Raw genomic sequence first — 16,583 nt, 5'->3', positions numbered from 1 at the left:
AAGCAGTGGTAGTCTGATTTAAATGCTATAAATCTTTAAGACAGAAAGCTTAATTAACTAATGTTTTGCTAATGAACTGAATAAATATGTATTTCTTAGGAGGCTGAGAGCTCCAGTAAGAAGCAGGTCAAAGGACAACACTTGGTTATACTACTAAATTGTTCTGTGATGTTGGGCAAATTGATTGTCCTCGTTTACCATCTGTGGATCAGTGCAAATCAGTTTGAAGGGATCTGCTTCCTCAACCTCAAATCTGAGAGGCCATGATGTTGGAATTGCATCCAACTTCTGATAGCTGCGGTTAGTGGATACAACTCTTTTAGGCTACAGAGCATTAACCAGAGAGCTACCAATCTGGCCTTCAGGTTTGGCTTTCAGATGATGAGCAAATTATGAGGCCAGCAATAAAAGTGTGTTCCTCACTGGTTCCAAGACCACTGTAAAACAAGGAACTCAACAGAAATTTGGGGTGTAACACTGAGAACTCTTAAGGTATCTTCAAAAAGTACAGGATTTGGCAAGTGAAGCACTGGTACTTAATTTTTTATCTGTCACATAATGAAGAGATGCTATTAAAGCTGCCACAGGCAATGTTGTCTTTCTACACAGGATTTTTCTGGCTTATCATGCATCTACCTGGGTACCTCATGAACAAATTCTAGTAGTATTCAAGCTTTATCTTAACCTCCTTCCAATCTGCTGAGCTTTCATCGCAGCTGACCTCAACAGTCTGGTCTCAAAGTCTCTGATAAGCTATAGAGGACAAGAAAGAAATTGTACCTGTCTTAGGTTTCTGAAGATGGAAGAATTCATTGCTTCTGATTTATCTGTTGAAATTTTAGGGAAGAGCTAAACTTGCCTCCATTTATCTCCACAGGACAGGACTCGGTGCTGTTGTATTTTGTAGTGAGGGCTGAAAGCAAGCTCAGGTTCTGAGGGATCCCAGCAGCTAGAGGACTAGAAGCTGAAGTCAGGAGCAGGGACTCAGCCAGTATGCCTTGAATGTCCCAAAAATTTCTCAAGCTACCTTCTGACTTTGCAGGAATTTCAAAAAAGGGAAGGGGGATAGCCAGCACGCCAGAGTCCGTTCCCCAAGCAGTCAGACTAGCCACGTGCAAAATGATGCTTTGTCTGTGTCTAGAGCAGGATTGTTGCTGCAGCAACAGGCAGTAGCCTTTTGTACAGTCCTTATGTCTGTGGCCTACACAGCCTGAAAACTCAGGCAGACATCACTACAGTGGTTATAAACGATTCATTTATGTCTAGCAACTATCCAGGTATTTTAATAAATGAAGACTACTAAAACTTTGCGATGCCCAAAGCTTGAACTGTTGGGATGGGCATGCTACGAACCACCAGCCTGACTAGTGAAGGAGCCCCGCATGATTGTGCTAGCCACAGACACCCACAAGCCTTGTTGTACTTGCCTCCCTGGTTGTGCTTATGCTGTGACTGGCATCAGTTTGGCTTCATGACACTTTTTATAGCTTGATGCACTCAACTCAGGAGCTGAGGAGCGTATTTAAACAATGCAGGCTGCCCTGAAGTGGCAAGCTGACAGATGAGAGTAACACAAGCCTTTCGTTCTTTCTGGATGTTTGAAAGCCCACTTGTGTAGTTGCCCTGACACCCAGCTGTGCTGAGAAGCCAGTGACTGTGACTTGTGTTTGTCTGAAATGAGTTCATGGCTTTTTAGCATAGCTCTCTGACATCAGTGCAGATGGTGATTTCAGCAAGCGACATAATAGCTAGGGAGAGGGAATTCTTGCTCTGTTCTTGCTTTGTGTATTAAATTCTCATATGCAAAGGCTGAGGAGTTTCCTGGCTATGCTTCTGCATGGGTGAGCAAATGTGCCCTCCTGGGGTCATGGCAGAAAACTATATGAGGCAGGAATACAACACCAGTAGCAGGAAATATCACTAGAAATCCCCAATTTCTGCACCAGCACATTCCTTGTTTTGTGGGGCTTTGTTTGTTTTGGTTTGTTGTTGGGGTTTTTTTCTTGTTACATAGCTTTAACATTTAGGTTTTACCCAGATATCATAAGAAGCTAGAGGATTAATCAGGAATAAATTAAAACTGGTTGTTGCAGTGTTTCCTATGTTCAGGATTCAGGCATCTGAATGAATGTTGATTGCAAAAGAAAAACTGTGTGCTATCTTCATCTGCTCGCCCCCCGATTTGAGTAGTTCTGAAAGAGCAGATAAGGAAGTTGAAGTTGTGTTTATTTCTAACCATGCAACAATTGCTATTAATAAGTTTAAAAATTACTACATGAAGACAAAAATGCACACATCTTCCTGCAACCTTGCCCCGTTGTTACTCCTGTAATATTCTTGTAAGTGTGCTTTTAAGTGAGCAGTTCCTTTCCATTCTTCTTGCCGTCCACCTCTTCTTGCCCAGCTCTGCTAATGCAGGATTCCTTCTTTCATGCTGGCCAGTCAGCAGTTACGGAGGTCTCTGAGTGAATGTGAGACCTGGAAAATCCAAGTTATTTATTTGCTTTGATATGACTGTCCAAGGGTAATAATATATCCAGTGTATCTGTAAGCACTTCTGACATGCAGTTGGGATCATATTTTCTCTCAAGCTTTTTCTGGAATCAACCAGTACTGGGATTGCAAGAATCCTGAAAGTTTGTATTAGTGGTAATGAGATTCTAATGTCAGGAATAGGACTAAACCATGTGGAAGAGTAACAACAACAACTGGGACATGGATCCTGGGCAAAGGACCTTAAACAACAAACTCAAACTGAATTCAGATTTAGATATCAACAGAAATTATATGGCTTTGCAGTGGATAACAGTGTCACGATTGTGTGTAATACCTTAGGTACTGTATGTAGAACAGTTTAGCTGTGTGTCTGTTTTATAGATGTGTATAAATCAATTTATAGCAGTAAATGCAGGCATAATAAATCTTTTATTTTTCTGAAGCATGAAAGTTCTAGCGAATATTTAACTGCATACCTTGAGAAGTCATGGCATAAACATATAAAAGTGAAAGAGGAATTACTGTGTGTGGTTAAAGATGGGTGTCACTTGCATATACAGTTCTGTATACCAACAGAGCAATTTCCCAAACTTTTCTTTGTTTCTTAGAGACACTTATTTTGTGTATTAGCACATGGTGTTTTGTAGCCTAGTTAGATGTGCAGAAATTATCTGTACTTTTTGAAAACAGGATTCTTTGACTCTACTTTTTTTGCTATTTTTGGAAGAGCAGATATGAAGGTATTTTACTGCTTTTAATTAATCTTGGTAAAATTGGATTTGTACAGTGAATTAAGGGCAAAGTTTTATACTTTTCCTCTTGTAGGACAATGTCTAGAAAAGGCAATTCCCTTCAGCTGTGCGTGTTAGGAATATATGCTCTTAAAAAGTACAAGAAAGTTTTTAGGTTTTACTTTTAAATAAAAGAAAAAGTGGGAAGTTAGTCATGAACGTAGATTACTTTAATAGTATTTGAAGAAAAAAATTAAGTGAGGCTATAAATTTGAGTGAGCTGAAAGTGATTGTGATCAAGAATTACTTAATGGATTTTATAATTTATTCTGTCATAAGAATAATTTTCTTCTTTAAATAAGAAATCTCCTTAGCTTGTGTTCTTCATGTCACTGGTGATGAATGAGCTGCCTTTTCTCAGAAAGCAGAGTTTCTTTGGGCTTGCATCATGGTTCTAGTGCATCTGACCAAGCTTTGGGCTGACATGAATGCTGTTTTCAGCAAGGACTGGATATGTGCCAGATCAGTGCAAGTGTAATGCTATGCAATAGTAAAACATTGTCTTCTGAGTCAGTGGTACCGTGACGTATGGAGAACAGCCTTCACTGTATATATCACGTTTCAGTTGTGTGGTTATTTAAAAATCAAGCTTTTCTTGCAAATTAATGTCACTTATGTAGAATTGCCATGCCACTTACGGAGACCTGGTAGGGCAAAACAAATACTCAGTCACCTTTGTGGATTGTAGGATTTTGCAGATACATTATTCTACTTGTCTGTCAGTATAGCATAGGCATCTGTCAGTGGCATAGGCCTGGCGTCAGTTCAGTACTTGGCTGTGTAGTGTACAGTGCAGAGATTCTTGTCTTGCCAGATACCTCACTGGAGAAGTTAGTGGATGCCCAGGCCTTACGCTTAATTAGGCTTTTGCTCGAATTTCCTGTTCCTGGAAACTAAGAAGGTATTTGAGTTTCACAGGCATACTTGAAGTCTTGAATGTGACCCATGCCTTGAGGTGAGAAGGGATTGCTGTTCTGTGGTTTCCAGGCTCTGCATTGTAAAGCCAAAACATTATCAGCATCATGGATTTGGCATGTCTCCAGTTTAGAGAAACGGGCCCCAGGGCTCATTAAACATTAAGATTTAGGTTCATGTGAGGACATCTGAAACAGTTTTATATGAATTCAGAGGTTTTAATCTTTAAGTTTTATTACCATGTTATAATGAAAAGCTATTTATTAGTATGGTTTAGGCGAGGGGTCAAAGGTAACGTAAACCGTAATGCTCAGCTGCGTGCGTGAGAAGAGGAGAATAGCATTGAGGGGCATGCTTGAGTACAGCCAGAATGGCCTGTCTTTGTATTTATGTTAAAATAATATGCATCTCAGCAGACTAAATAGTAGAGTTTTTTCAGTGGATCTTGGTAATTGACAGGGCGAGAGACTGTGGAACACTGACCCATTCAAATGGAGTGCTGCTCAAGTGCAAAGCGAGGTAATCCTGTGAGAGGTTTCAGCTTTCCAAGAGTGTGTGTTATACTGGATACATATTTTGAGCAATTACCATGGCCACTGCTACTCAGTGTAAAGCTGTGTGTGAATCGCAAATCCATAGGTGCATAGGATGCTCTTCACGTCAGTTGTTATAGTGGTAGGTTCTGTATAAATAGCTTCAAAGTTTATTTATACACAGTCTTCCTGGTTGCCTTTCTTGAGCTGTTCTGCAAGGCCTCTGATTTCTTCCTATTTTTAGTCTTCGGCAGAGCAAGACCCATGCTGTCCTGTGTTTGGCATGGTTGTTTTCTCAATGCTACATATTTGCATAGTTCTTTATTCACCTTTCAATTATCAGCCCTTTATAAGACACAGTTTTGTCCTCCTTGTTCATCTGATCCTAAATAAATAATGTCAGGGACATCATTAGCAATCATTTGAGAATGTTTTCACAAAAATATTTTTGTGACCTCAAGAACTTCTCTGTATTTTGAAATTTCTTTACCGCTTCCTTTGCAACAAAATGTTTTGAATTTTCATTTTCTGCTGTTTCAAAGTAATTTGTTCATCTTTAAGACTAATAATGGATTTTTCTCTCCATTGCAACTGTTTGGGGGCATTTTGGGGCTGCCACTAGAGGTTGAGTTTAATATATGTGGATACGAGAGCTGTCTGAGCTGATAATTATCCAGTGCTGAAAGACTGCTTGTTAGAACGTGAATCTGTAAAACTTGATTTAAAAAGAGAGATGTCTCCATTAAGGTTTACTGTGGATAGAATTTCCTGAACTCTCAAATATGAAATGCCCTTTTACTTTAAGATCAGGTCATTAGTCAGCTTTTCTTTTTAGGAATATGATCTGCTATTTGAGCAAAGAACTTTGTTAGATGCCTATCCCTCCAGCCTGGATTGATCTGTGAACACACATCACTTCACCCGTTCTTTTTTTCCATTTCTAAAGCTTATTTTCTGCAAGTGCTTCTCTTCCATTTCCTCTTAGGAACAAAGTCTTTTTGGAGGCTTAGTTTTGGCAGCCAGTATTTTCTTAACTGACGCTTTCTTGCAAGAATTTTGTGGGCAGTTGTCTTGGTGCTTTTCATTAGATTTTTTATCAGCTGTTGCCTGAAACGCCTTCTCTTCCTGGCAAAAGTTTTTCAAATGCTTAACTGGTGATAAATAGCCTCAGGAAAGTCTAGTAAGTTAGTCACACAGTTCTAGTACTGATTTCAGCTTGTCTGTCCTGCTGTGAAGATACGTTATCTCCTTGAATGCCAAGCCTTTGGGACAGCACCAAATAGAGCACTTGATTCTTCCCATACCTACCAGAGCTGGTTTTATCGGGGGAAGGAAATGACCTAGCTTCTCCCTGTGAGTGGGGATGAAGCAGCTTTCCACTTGCATTGTGTCCTGCCGTTTCCATAAGGTAAGGCAGCTCTAAGGTTTTTATCTTCTATGCAGTGTCTTACTGTGCTTCATTTAACAGCTAACTACTGAAGAATCCAAGCCAGCACCTGGTGCAAGGGAAAGGCAGGATGGCTGTGTAGATGTTGGACTGAAAGTGTCCGGAGGACTTTGAGATGTGAAGAATAGAATGTTGTCCTGAGTCAGGACAGGTGCATACATGCTAGAAATTGGGGCAGAAATCCCAGCAGAGAGTGCTTAAAGGGTCTGGAGAATAGGTCAGGTCTTGTACAGAGACTCAGGTGTCATGGATGGAGCCTGGAGAGGCTTTATTTTATCCTGGTTTGGGTTATTGTCTTTTGGGTGTTTGGTATTGTTGGTTTGGGGTTTTTTTTGCCTCCATCATATTTTGATGTAAGTTCCTCTAAGAACTATCTTATCTGTATTTCTTTTTGTCATGTCTTTGCTTCTTTCAGTATCTTCCCTCTGGTCATGGCAGTGAAACACTGGTGATACCAGGTACCCAAAAGACTAGATAGAAGTATTAGTCTCTATATTTCCATTCTTTCTTTTTTCCTCCCTGGCTCATTTATTTTTTTGTGTAAGTAACTGTTAATACTCCAGAATGATTTCTGTGAGAAACAAGTTGGCTGAAGGCTAAAGTTTTCCAAAGTCCTCCCTAAATTTGTTTTGCCACTCATCTCTAAAATGTCTGCTACTCACCAAACCCCAGCTACCAAAAATAGTCAAGCTTGAGGAATGTACCTATGTCTCCTGTTGAAAACAGTATGGAAGGACATTGTTTTATGGTTTGTTTCAACCAAAATTCCATTATCTTGTGGAATGAGACCTTAAATTAGCAATATCTAGCTGAAGGGGAAGGAATAAGGATAAAATAATGGAAGATTTAAAATCATACTGTTTTGTTATCTCTCAGGGCTGCTCAGTTGGACTTGTTCCATTGCCATCTGTTTTCCTAGATGCAGAAGTATGAAAAATAGTACCCCACAAAAATTCCAAACAAAATCCCCAGCAAAACCAAAATGTCTGTTCCAACTTCGACAGTTCCACTCTCTGACCATTTATACAGTAGCTCACCAACCTTGGCATAGCAGAATGTGGTACACAGTGATATAAAAGTTTTGTTTCTTTGAAGATGCACATCTGCTTGAGGATTTTTTATGTTTGAAGAACACAGCTATAAAAAAAAAAAACAACCAAAAAAAAAAAAAAAAAAACCCCAACCAAAAAAAAACAACCAAAACCATGAACTAAATTTGTGCTTGGGAAAATCTGGGCTTGCAACTGGTGGGTACTCAGTTAAACTCAAGACCTGCTGGCTTCAACCTTCTGAACCTGCCTGCTGGACCTTAGTACCTTCCTTAGACTGATCAGTATTGCTAAACTGGCCAGACAGATCAGATAGAGGATCTTAATGTGCAATCAACTAGGTATATTTTTTGAGCAAGTGCCTTCAAGTGTCTTCCTGCTGCAAGAATGGTGGTGGAAATAACTTGTCTAAAGTGATCTGGGTATGGGGCCTTAAATGTATGATGTAGCAAGGCTGCCCTCCGTGGCCTAGTACCAAGGTGATGTGGTTAACTTTTTAATGAAAGTAAATGTTGTGAAAATAAAGCACTGAACAATGTGTATGTGTTTCAGCTGATGAAGAAGCTGATGGGTTCTACGGTGCTCCCCTAACACTTACCCTGCCATTGTGTTTTTCATACCCTTCTCAGGGATGGCTGCAATACAAATACATTTTAAAATATATTTTTAAAGATCTAATTTAATGTCCTAGAATGTTCCATTCAGCAAGATTTCTGATGGTTTAAGTTATCAGTTTTTAACCTGAGACATGGCTGGGGACGGGTAGGATTGGCAGAGCAAGAAAGCATGGGACTGGAGTTGTAGGGGAGTGCCAGGGGAAGGTGTGGGTTAGTGTTTTCTTCCATGCAGACTTTTGCCCCTGGGCTGTGGCACCAGGTCCTGGTGTAAAATAGCAGGGGTTTTGTTTGCCCGTATTTCATCAGAAACCTATCAGAGCTCACAAGACTTTACATATCAAGGTAGATGCTCTATATGAGTCTAAATCGGCACAGACAATTTTGTTGTGTGTGTATTGACCTAGGTAGGAAGTGGTGCACCCAGTTGCTTTTCTGAGAAGCAGGGAAGGATAATAACTGTGTGAGTGAAGGTGACCGTTGAGTCGCTCTGCATAAACAGTGCAGCTTCTCAGCCAGGTTGGTTGCAGAGCAAGCTTAAACCACTCAATAGTTTGGCATCTGGACTGTTGCTCTAGATGAGGTGATATATCAGAATCAGCCAGTCTGCTCTGGAAGAAATCTCCCTTTGGCACGTTCTGCAGTGAGCGAGTCCTGAGGGTTTTGGTGCCAGACTGTTTAGAGATGTTTCCAACAGGAGGTAAACATTTTAATAATAGAGGCCTTTCTTCCTCAGGCTTTTCCATCTTGCCCCATCCCATTTCCTCCCTCTTCAGACTCCAACTGGTAATCTAAAATGTTGTTTATTCCCTGCTCCTTTCCTTCCTCTCATTTTATCCTTTTCCATATTTCACAGGGAGTCCTGTACAAGAGATTTTGAAGATTTATTTAGAATGGGCTTTGGCATTTGAGGTTTCCATTAAGACCTCTTTTATTTTACTTCTCTTATTGTGTGTGGCTTTTGATCTGCACCTGCAGTATTGGTTACGGTGCCTGATGTATTCCCATTGGATTAATAAAGAAAATGAGATGCTTAGCTAGTATAGCCCTTTTTTCCTGAGACGGAATAGGAATATAGATGATTGAAATCAAAGCAGAGCTACAGTATTTGGAAAGAAGTGTTCTGATTAAAAAAAAAAACAAAACCAAACAAAAAACACCAAAAAAAAAAGGTAAAAATAAATCTTAAATTGCCTGTTTCACCAGCTAAATGGAAAATAATAGTTTTATAAGGCTGTTGCTGTGCAACGATAAAAGATAGGTTAGTGGATTTTGGGTGGAAAAAGAAGTGTTATTTGTTCTCCATCTCTGAAATAAAATTACAGGTTATAGGAAGGGAGATGTGAGGATCTTTTCTTGCCATTCTGTGCATCTATAAGGAATAAGTGAATTGTTTGTGCGAAATAGTATATTCTCTAATAATTTGTTTTTAGGACATAATACTGTTAGATTCTACCTTAAGCAGAAGGCAGGAGTAGTACAGCAATCTGTATGAGTGTGGGTTCCAGAGTTTTTAACTGCAAGAAGATGAAGAAAATATCTGAAACACCAAAAAAATGTAATTCACATTGGATTTGTTGCCACTCCTCATTATGGTGGCATTGGAGATAGAGGGACTCCAAGTGTGTAATAAGACAAGTACAATTTAGGACAGGTTGGACGGAAGCTTTATGAACTATGATCATAGAGAACACTTAAAATAGCATCTTCCCTTCTGCTCCCCTGTTTTCTCCCAGGGATTGCAGAAACCCAACCAGTATACTGTTCTGGAGAAAAGAGGTGAGGAAAAACCATCGTTTCAGTGTTAACAAAGCCAGGTGTTCACCCCTGGGAGGGATGGGCTCCTTAATGAGCTTGCAAAGTGCCGCAGTCCTAAGAACCAATCCAGCAGTAAATAACGTGATACTATGGATAGATGACTCTTGGTGGAGCCTGTAGGAGTGGCACACCTTGTGTTATCTTAGCTCAGAAGTAGGGAGTTGGAAACAATCACAGACTGCTAGGTTTTAGTTGAAAGGAATATTCTTTTAGTTAGGGTAAGCTTCTTAGCCAGACCTCTCGAATATTAAATGTTAATCATTTTACCACCACAGTAAGCTGCCAGAAGAGTCAGTTCTTGAATAGAGACAGTGTCAGCACAAAGAGAGATTACTCTCTTCCATAGTGGCTATTCTTGTTTTTAAAGAGTTTTAAATTATCATAGACATCTTTGTTTCTCTTCAAAGGTCTTGAATTTGAAGTGAGAGTCTTGACCTAAAGACTTCCTTCCCAATGGATGGGACTGGTTGAATTTTCCTTTGGCTAAAAGGGTTTTCTGTTGGGGGAAGGGTGGTAAAGAAACAGTGTCTGTTGCAACAGGATTTTATAATTGAAATTTCCTCCTTTTAGGGGCTTAGTAATTTTTGGAATATTCTAACAACAAGCAATGTCAGCACTTCTCATAGCGTGTTCATAGATGGTGGGGAACTTTGTTCAGGGGGGTTGCTATCCTTTGGACACTGAAAAGTGTTCAACTGTGGTATTACCGGCCTAATGATGTTTTTCGTGATGAGGTGGGGTTTTGGGCTCCCTTCTTACTTGTGTTCTTACATTTATATTTTATGGAGACCTCTGTTCTCAACAACATATGCAAGGTTGGCATTTAATTTCAAGTACAGATGCAGAAAAACAGACAACCCACCTATAAAATGCATGTCTTTTCTCACTTTCCTGCAGTGCAGAAACTGCCAGACTGTCCTCCCCAGGCTACAAGCTATGGTGATACTCAGATGCCTTCGGGGTTTCTGCTCTGGAGCCTTTACAGGCATGACCTGCCTCTAGGCAATGGAGTCAGACTGATGTGATAATTCACCCAGAGCCTGTCATGACTGATGTGATTTAGAACAATTTAGGATATCAAATAAATATTGCTGAGGCTCTGTGCTATGGGTATTTTTCCTCCTAATCTTTCTTCTTTCAGTGATAGAACTTTGGGTACACACATGTGTTTTCAGGAGGGGAGAAAGGGGAAGCTCTTCCTTTCCAGCCACATTGAAATCCTTACATGCTGGGATAAGTGTTTGATAATTTGGATTTTGTGACTTGCCACTCATAAATACTCCTTTCTTGTAACAGGTTGCTGAATGCAATAAAGCCGGGACTGGTAAAAAAGATCAATAGACTGCCGACCCCTATTGCAGGTTTGGTAAGTATATCAAATGAAAAATCTTTCAGTGCTGCTTTTGCACCTTGATTTTATTGACTGTGTAATTCAGATGACAATTATTTTTGTAATTTGAATTATTCGAACCTACTAAACTCAGACAGTCCCTCTGAAATCTCTGTGTAGTCACCTTAAAACTTACCAGGCTTTTTTTTCAGAAGAGGTCAGTGTTCCAGAGACAGAGTATATTTTCAGAGGTTTTCTTGGTTATATGTCATCTCCCAGTTGTGGTGATAGCTTTAGAAAGACTGGAAAGTGTGTTAGAAGCCATCACCACAAAAAGGTGGGTTTTTTTGAAAGAAAACTTCTTGTATATTTTGTCTCATTTTCTCTTTCCCCAAAATACCACAGTCTGCAGATAACATTCATTGCAGGACTGTCTAGGGAACTGTTTCGTGTTGACTTTAAGGGCAGAGTAAAAGTTGGCTAAAATCTGTTATAAGCAAGGAAGACCACAGAGGACGTGCTGACAGCCCGTGGGCTCTCAGTGGCGCCGGGTGCTCAGGAGGTCACCTCAAGGGGTGGCACAGTCCTGTGCCTGCAGTTGGGAAGAAGGTGGGGGTGTCAACGGGCATTTGGTCTAACAGGATTAGCCACATAGAAATATGGCTGTATTGATTTTCCCTTGTGATGTGACTGGAAATAGAAGGACCCTTGAGGATGTGGTAGGCGGTCATCCTCAGTTTGGACTACTGATACACCCACATACATGGCTCCTTCCTGTGTAATATTCAGAGTGTATTACTTGCTGATAGCTGAGGTTATTGTTGCTTTATATGAACCACATTAAAATATTTCACTGTATTAGAAACCTTGTTACATTCATTTTTTAGTTGGTTCTGTAATGTTATTACGTAGCCTTTGAGGCTATTCAAACCTGTGGATTGACAGGCATAATTCTGCATGAATACTGCCTAGTATTAGGATTTAAGTTGTGATCCCCACCATCCTTACTCTGAAGTTTCTTTGTGTGCCTTTGTTTTGCCTCTAAAACCCATATAGTTTTATTCCTACGCAGTCCTATTTGAAATGAATATTTGACATAAACAGCTGCAAAAGATACTAGTAGTGCAGTTTTCTTTTCCTTGGCTCCCTTTCAGGAAAGACTCAATTTTTGTTATGACTGTTTTAAGAGGATGATATTCAATTACATTGGTTTTTTTCCTATTCATATGTAAAATCCCAAAGGTAACGTGGTTGTAGTAGGAAGGACATAGAAGAAGTCGTGATGTGTTTGCAGTTTTCTCATTCCTTAAGATAAATCTCTTGCAAGATGTATATTTTCAAAGCATTACAAAAAAACCCAAAAACCAACCCAACCAGTTTTCAGTCTGTTAATAACACAGTAGATCTTTTTTTTGTGTTGGACAGTGATTTTTTTACCTCTATACTTGTGTACTCTACTTAGCTTTAGTAATTACTTTGCTAAATACAAAAGTTCACTGGTACTTCTGGCTTCTTGACATTACCAATGGGTGTTTTTACTGGTCTGTGAATAAATGGCTCCAAGCAAAGCAAGCCATGCAAATGTCCCCTTGCTTTCGAAGGTGTCTAGTTCCATACCTGCTGACTTTTGTTGCCATTTTTTATCTACAGTGGTGAGTGGCTGTTTTAAGGATTGCACATGAATTTAAATAATCAAATGTTCTAGTCTGTTATGTGTATTTATGGTGAACTATTTTAAAGTACATACATCAGCAGTATGTTTGAGTGCAGTGTGTATCTTTCTTTTTTCCTCTTACCTGTACCATACCTGTGTGTCTAAAACAAAAAAATATTAAAATATTGATGCTGTAGTCCAGCAGCATTTACACCTCCTGGTTAGTTGACCACATATGAGGAGCATTGCTTTATTCATTGCCAGTCTTTCTTTATTATCTTAGCCTTGGTTGGCTTGACATAGTATATAGTTACTTCTTTCCAGTTATTTCACCCCAGCGAGTGTGATTTCCTCTAGTAGACGTAGAAATACTTTGAAAGCTTCAGTACCTTTTCTGCCTTGTGTGAGATACATACTTTTGAACTCCCGGATACTGCTTATGCCTAAAAAGTATAACGTAATAACTCTAACAGAATTTATTTATTTATTTATTTATTCGCTGATAGAATAAGTATTTAGTTCACTAGCAGAGACAATAGGTAGGTTTTCTTTTTTACAGAGTTGGAGCTAAAACTTATGAGTAATAGTGAAGTACTCAAAGTGCCTTTTGTTTTATCTTAAACCTCCAGAGACACAAACAGTCATACATTATCTAGCTCCAGAAAATGTCTACTTGAATGTAATTCTCCAGATGATACTCTACTTTTCTACTTTGTTATTGTAAGGACAATTGAAGAAGTATGCTTTATTGAAGGAAAGTAATGGTGAACTTGAAGCCTGTATTGGAGACATGCTGAGATGTTTAGCTGAGTGTTTTCAGGTGTAAAAATTTTTGCCCATATTTCACATTTGAGTGACTTCTCATAACAGTGCTGTGAAGTATTATGTATAACTGGTCTAGTGTTGACAGACTGAATTCTGCAAACTTCTTCTGGTGTTTAAAGCTAAATGAATCTCCAGTTATTCTGAAATTCTTATCAGTGACTCCCTCATGTGGTTTAAGAGGGAACGGTTTATTTACAGACCACCTGTATACCAGAACACCAATCATGTAAGCAAAACTTACTGGTTTTAGTCTTGTAGTGTTAAAGTAAGGATTGGAGGATCTGCAAACCAATGTACTAAGCACAGGCCATATAAATGCACAAAGATGATCTTTGTCTAGTTGCAAGTCTAAGTCAGCATGTGGATTGTATGCAGCATTACATATAGAATTACATATGTTCAGCTTGGCAGGCTTGTTTCTGATTTGCTTTGATCTCCAGAAGTGCCGACTGATACTGTTATCACAGGAGAAATGATACATTGCTTTAATGAAATAAAACGTAGGACTGATGGTTTGGTATTCAGACTTACAGTGAGTATTAAACTTGATTAAATGCTTTCTCATTCCTGTTCAGTATTCATTAATCCAGAAAGCTAATGCTCCCACCAAAAAGCAAATTCACAAAACACCCAAAGAACATATTAAACCTAGGTAGGAGTAACAGGCTTTGATGAAAGAGCTGGGTTGCCAGAAGAAGTTTTCTCATGTGAGAAACTGATACTGAACATCTTTGTTTTAAGATTGTCAGCTTTTCAGAAGTGTCATTTCATGTATTTAATTGTGCAAGGCTGGAAAACTATTTTGACTGAGTTGCTAATTTAAAAGACTGTCTGAAACTGCAGAAGTTTTACAACGTTGGATTGTTAGAGTACAAGGAATATAATTAATGTAGAAGTGATTTTTTTTCAGTGAGTTGCTATTGGTTTCTTTCATTTTGTATGACGTTCATAGTGGGCAGAACTAATGGAGGAGGTTCCTATTAATTACGTTTTTGTACAACTATGCCTTATGGTATATATAATTCTATAGAAATAGAAGATTTCCAGCATCATCATAGATAAGATTTGCTCTATAACGCTAACCACTGTATGTTGACTATCTTTTTTCCTCATTAAAAAAATGTTCTAGTTTTTGTTTCCTGTCCCTGAATAATGTCACTCTGTGAGAAAATAAAAGGTTCTGCCTTATCTTTTGTTTGACAGGGTTTAGGAGAGTTTATAGCATTACTTCAGTTCCTTGAACAATCCCCACAGGAGCTCAGACACTTGCTTCAGAGGCTGTGTGAAAGAATCTCACATATAATAGTAGGAAGTAGTCAAGACAAAGTTGGAGGCCTGAACTTTAGTTTGGATCTTGTCTCATGTTTCAGCACTACTGAATAAAAATCTCTTGACTGTGGCATTCAGTTTTCAGTGTGTGTACGGTCCTCAACTTTGTGACATTGGTATGATTTAGCAGTGGAAAAAAATAGCTCCGCAAAAGTCACCTGGTTGCATGGTTGTTGCACCATGATGAACAGAACTGTAGTGTGCTGTTTAAAAAAGTTTCTTCCTTTGAAAACAAGGCACGTTTTTTTCTGTGATTATTTCCTAGGAAGTTTCTCTTGGCAAAGTGTTCCCTGGGAACTTGCTATGGACCTTATTAAGAATAGCTACCTGTCTGCTGCTGCTGCTAATTTTCTTGTATGCTGTACTGTTGCATAAATTCAAGTATTTTTTTTTGATAATGTGATATCCCAAAGAAATTTCAGCGTCATATTAGCTTTCAGAACTTGTGCTTTCAATTAGGTTCAGCGAAGGAGATCTTTTTTCTTCATGCAGATGTGAACCTGAAAATAAGATTACAAGACCCAAATATACTGTAGTGTATTTCACAGAAAATAATTAGAGAGGATAGAGAAATACATGGAAATTTGACTGATGTGCATTATTTTTATCATTCTTTCCACTCATACATCAGTTGTTACTTTTTTTTTCTTAAAAAATTATCTTAGCATTATTCCATTTTATTTCTCACTCTCCCTTAATTCTTTGTAGTTCTTTCTTGAAAAAGCCTGCTCCTATTGTAATATCTAGATTCATAATATGATAATTTCTGTTTCATTATTTTGTACTTGTTGCAGCTGGACAAATTCATTTGCCAGCACAATTGTATCTGTAAAAAAGTCTTGTGTAAGTTGTGGCACATGTTGAGTAAATGAAAGCAAAATCTCCTAACTGTCCAAAACCAGTAAGTTCTTGGCACTCACATCCCAAAAGCATTTTTGTGAATGCTGATGGAAAGCAAAGTGTCAACATCACAGCAAAATGCTGTGCAAACCATTCTGCCATGGTTCTGTGGATCTTCCTTGCTGAGTGGTTATTGGCTTCTCTACACCTCCTGTGCATGCCTTCAGTTCTGATGTATGAATATTGAACTAATGTGATACTTAGGGTCTGGCCAGTCATTCAGAACAGCAACGTGTACTTTGACTCATCACATACTGTAATATATATTGAATCCCTTCACTAAAACAATAATATCCTTATAAGAAAATGGTTGATATCATTGAGTCCATATATGCTTCTGTTTGGGTTTTTTTACCCCACAAGCTTTCTAGACTTTGCCTTCAATTTCATTTTTTGTTTAGATTTTCTTGCCTATTTTTTCTGGTGTCACCTGAGCTGGACAGAGCTACCTTATAAAATTCCTGTTTAATGAATTTAGCTGCATGCTATGCTCACAAACATTTCTAATTCATGAAGTAAACTAACAGGTGTTTCTTGACCAGGCTGTTTGCAAACAGAGTCTGTGCAGAACAATCTACAGTGATGCTGTAGTTAATTCATCACTGAAGAGCAAAACAGCCATCAGTTCAAGTTTGGCAGGAAGCATAGAGAAAGCAGCATTGGTGAGGAAAAATGAGATGAAAACTAATAAAACCTGAAACTTTACATTGACATTCAGCTGGAATTGAAGGTTTTTATTGCTTCTAATTAACTGTGCAAGTGCAGTCCAGAAAGCATTGCTTTCCTCCCGTTTAGAGGGAAAACTAGTGAGTCTAATGCAAAATACAATGCTGACGTCTCATTTAGTATTTAATTGGTGGAAATGGATGTGCTTGCTCTGGT

General features: G+C 38.8%; 1 protein-coding gene across 1 annotated transcript in view; it reads left to right on the top strand.

Annotated features, from left to right (window-relative positions):
* The window catches only part of LOC104403705 (LIM and calponin homology domains-containing protein 1-like), a gene marked incomplete at its 3' end in the record, with an annotated part of 55,763 nt that overhangs the window by 10,012 nt on the left and 29,168 nt on the right, over window positions 1-16,583 (top strand). Inside the window, exon 4 of the mRNA XM_010011941.1 lies at window positions 10,960-11,029. Coding sequence (XP_010010243.1) covers window positions 10,960-11,029 — 70 coding nt within the window. The remainder of the gene's footprint in view (window positions 1-10,959; window positions 11,030-16,583) is intronic.

Source organism: Nestor notabilis, unplaced genomic scaffold, assembly GCF_000696875.1.
Source record: "Nestor notabilis isolate BGI_N333 unplaced genomic scaffold, ASM69687v1 scaffold2283, whole genome shotgun sequence".
Lineage (NCBI taxonomy): Eukaryota > Metazoa > Chordata > Aves > Psittaciformes > Psittacidae > Nestor > Nestor notabilis.
The sequence above is the reverse complement of the archived record's forward strand: the minus strand, read 5'-3'. Positions and strand labels throughout refer to the sequence as shown.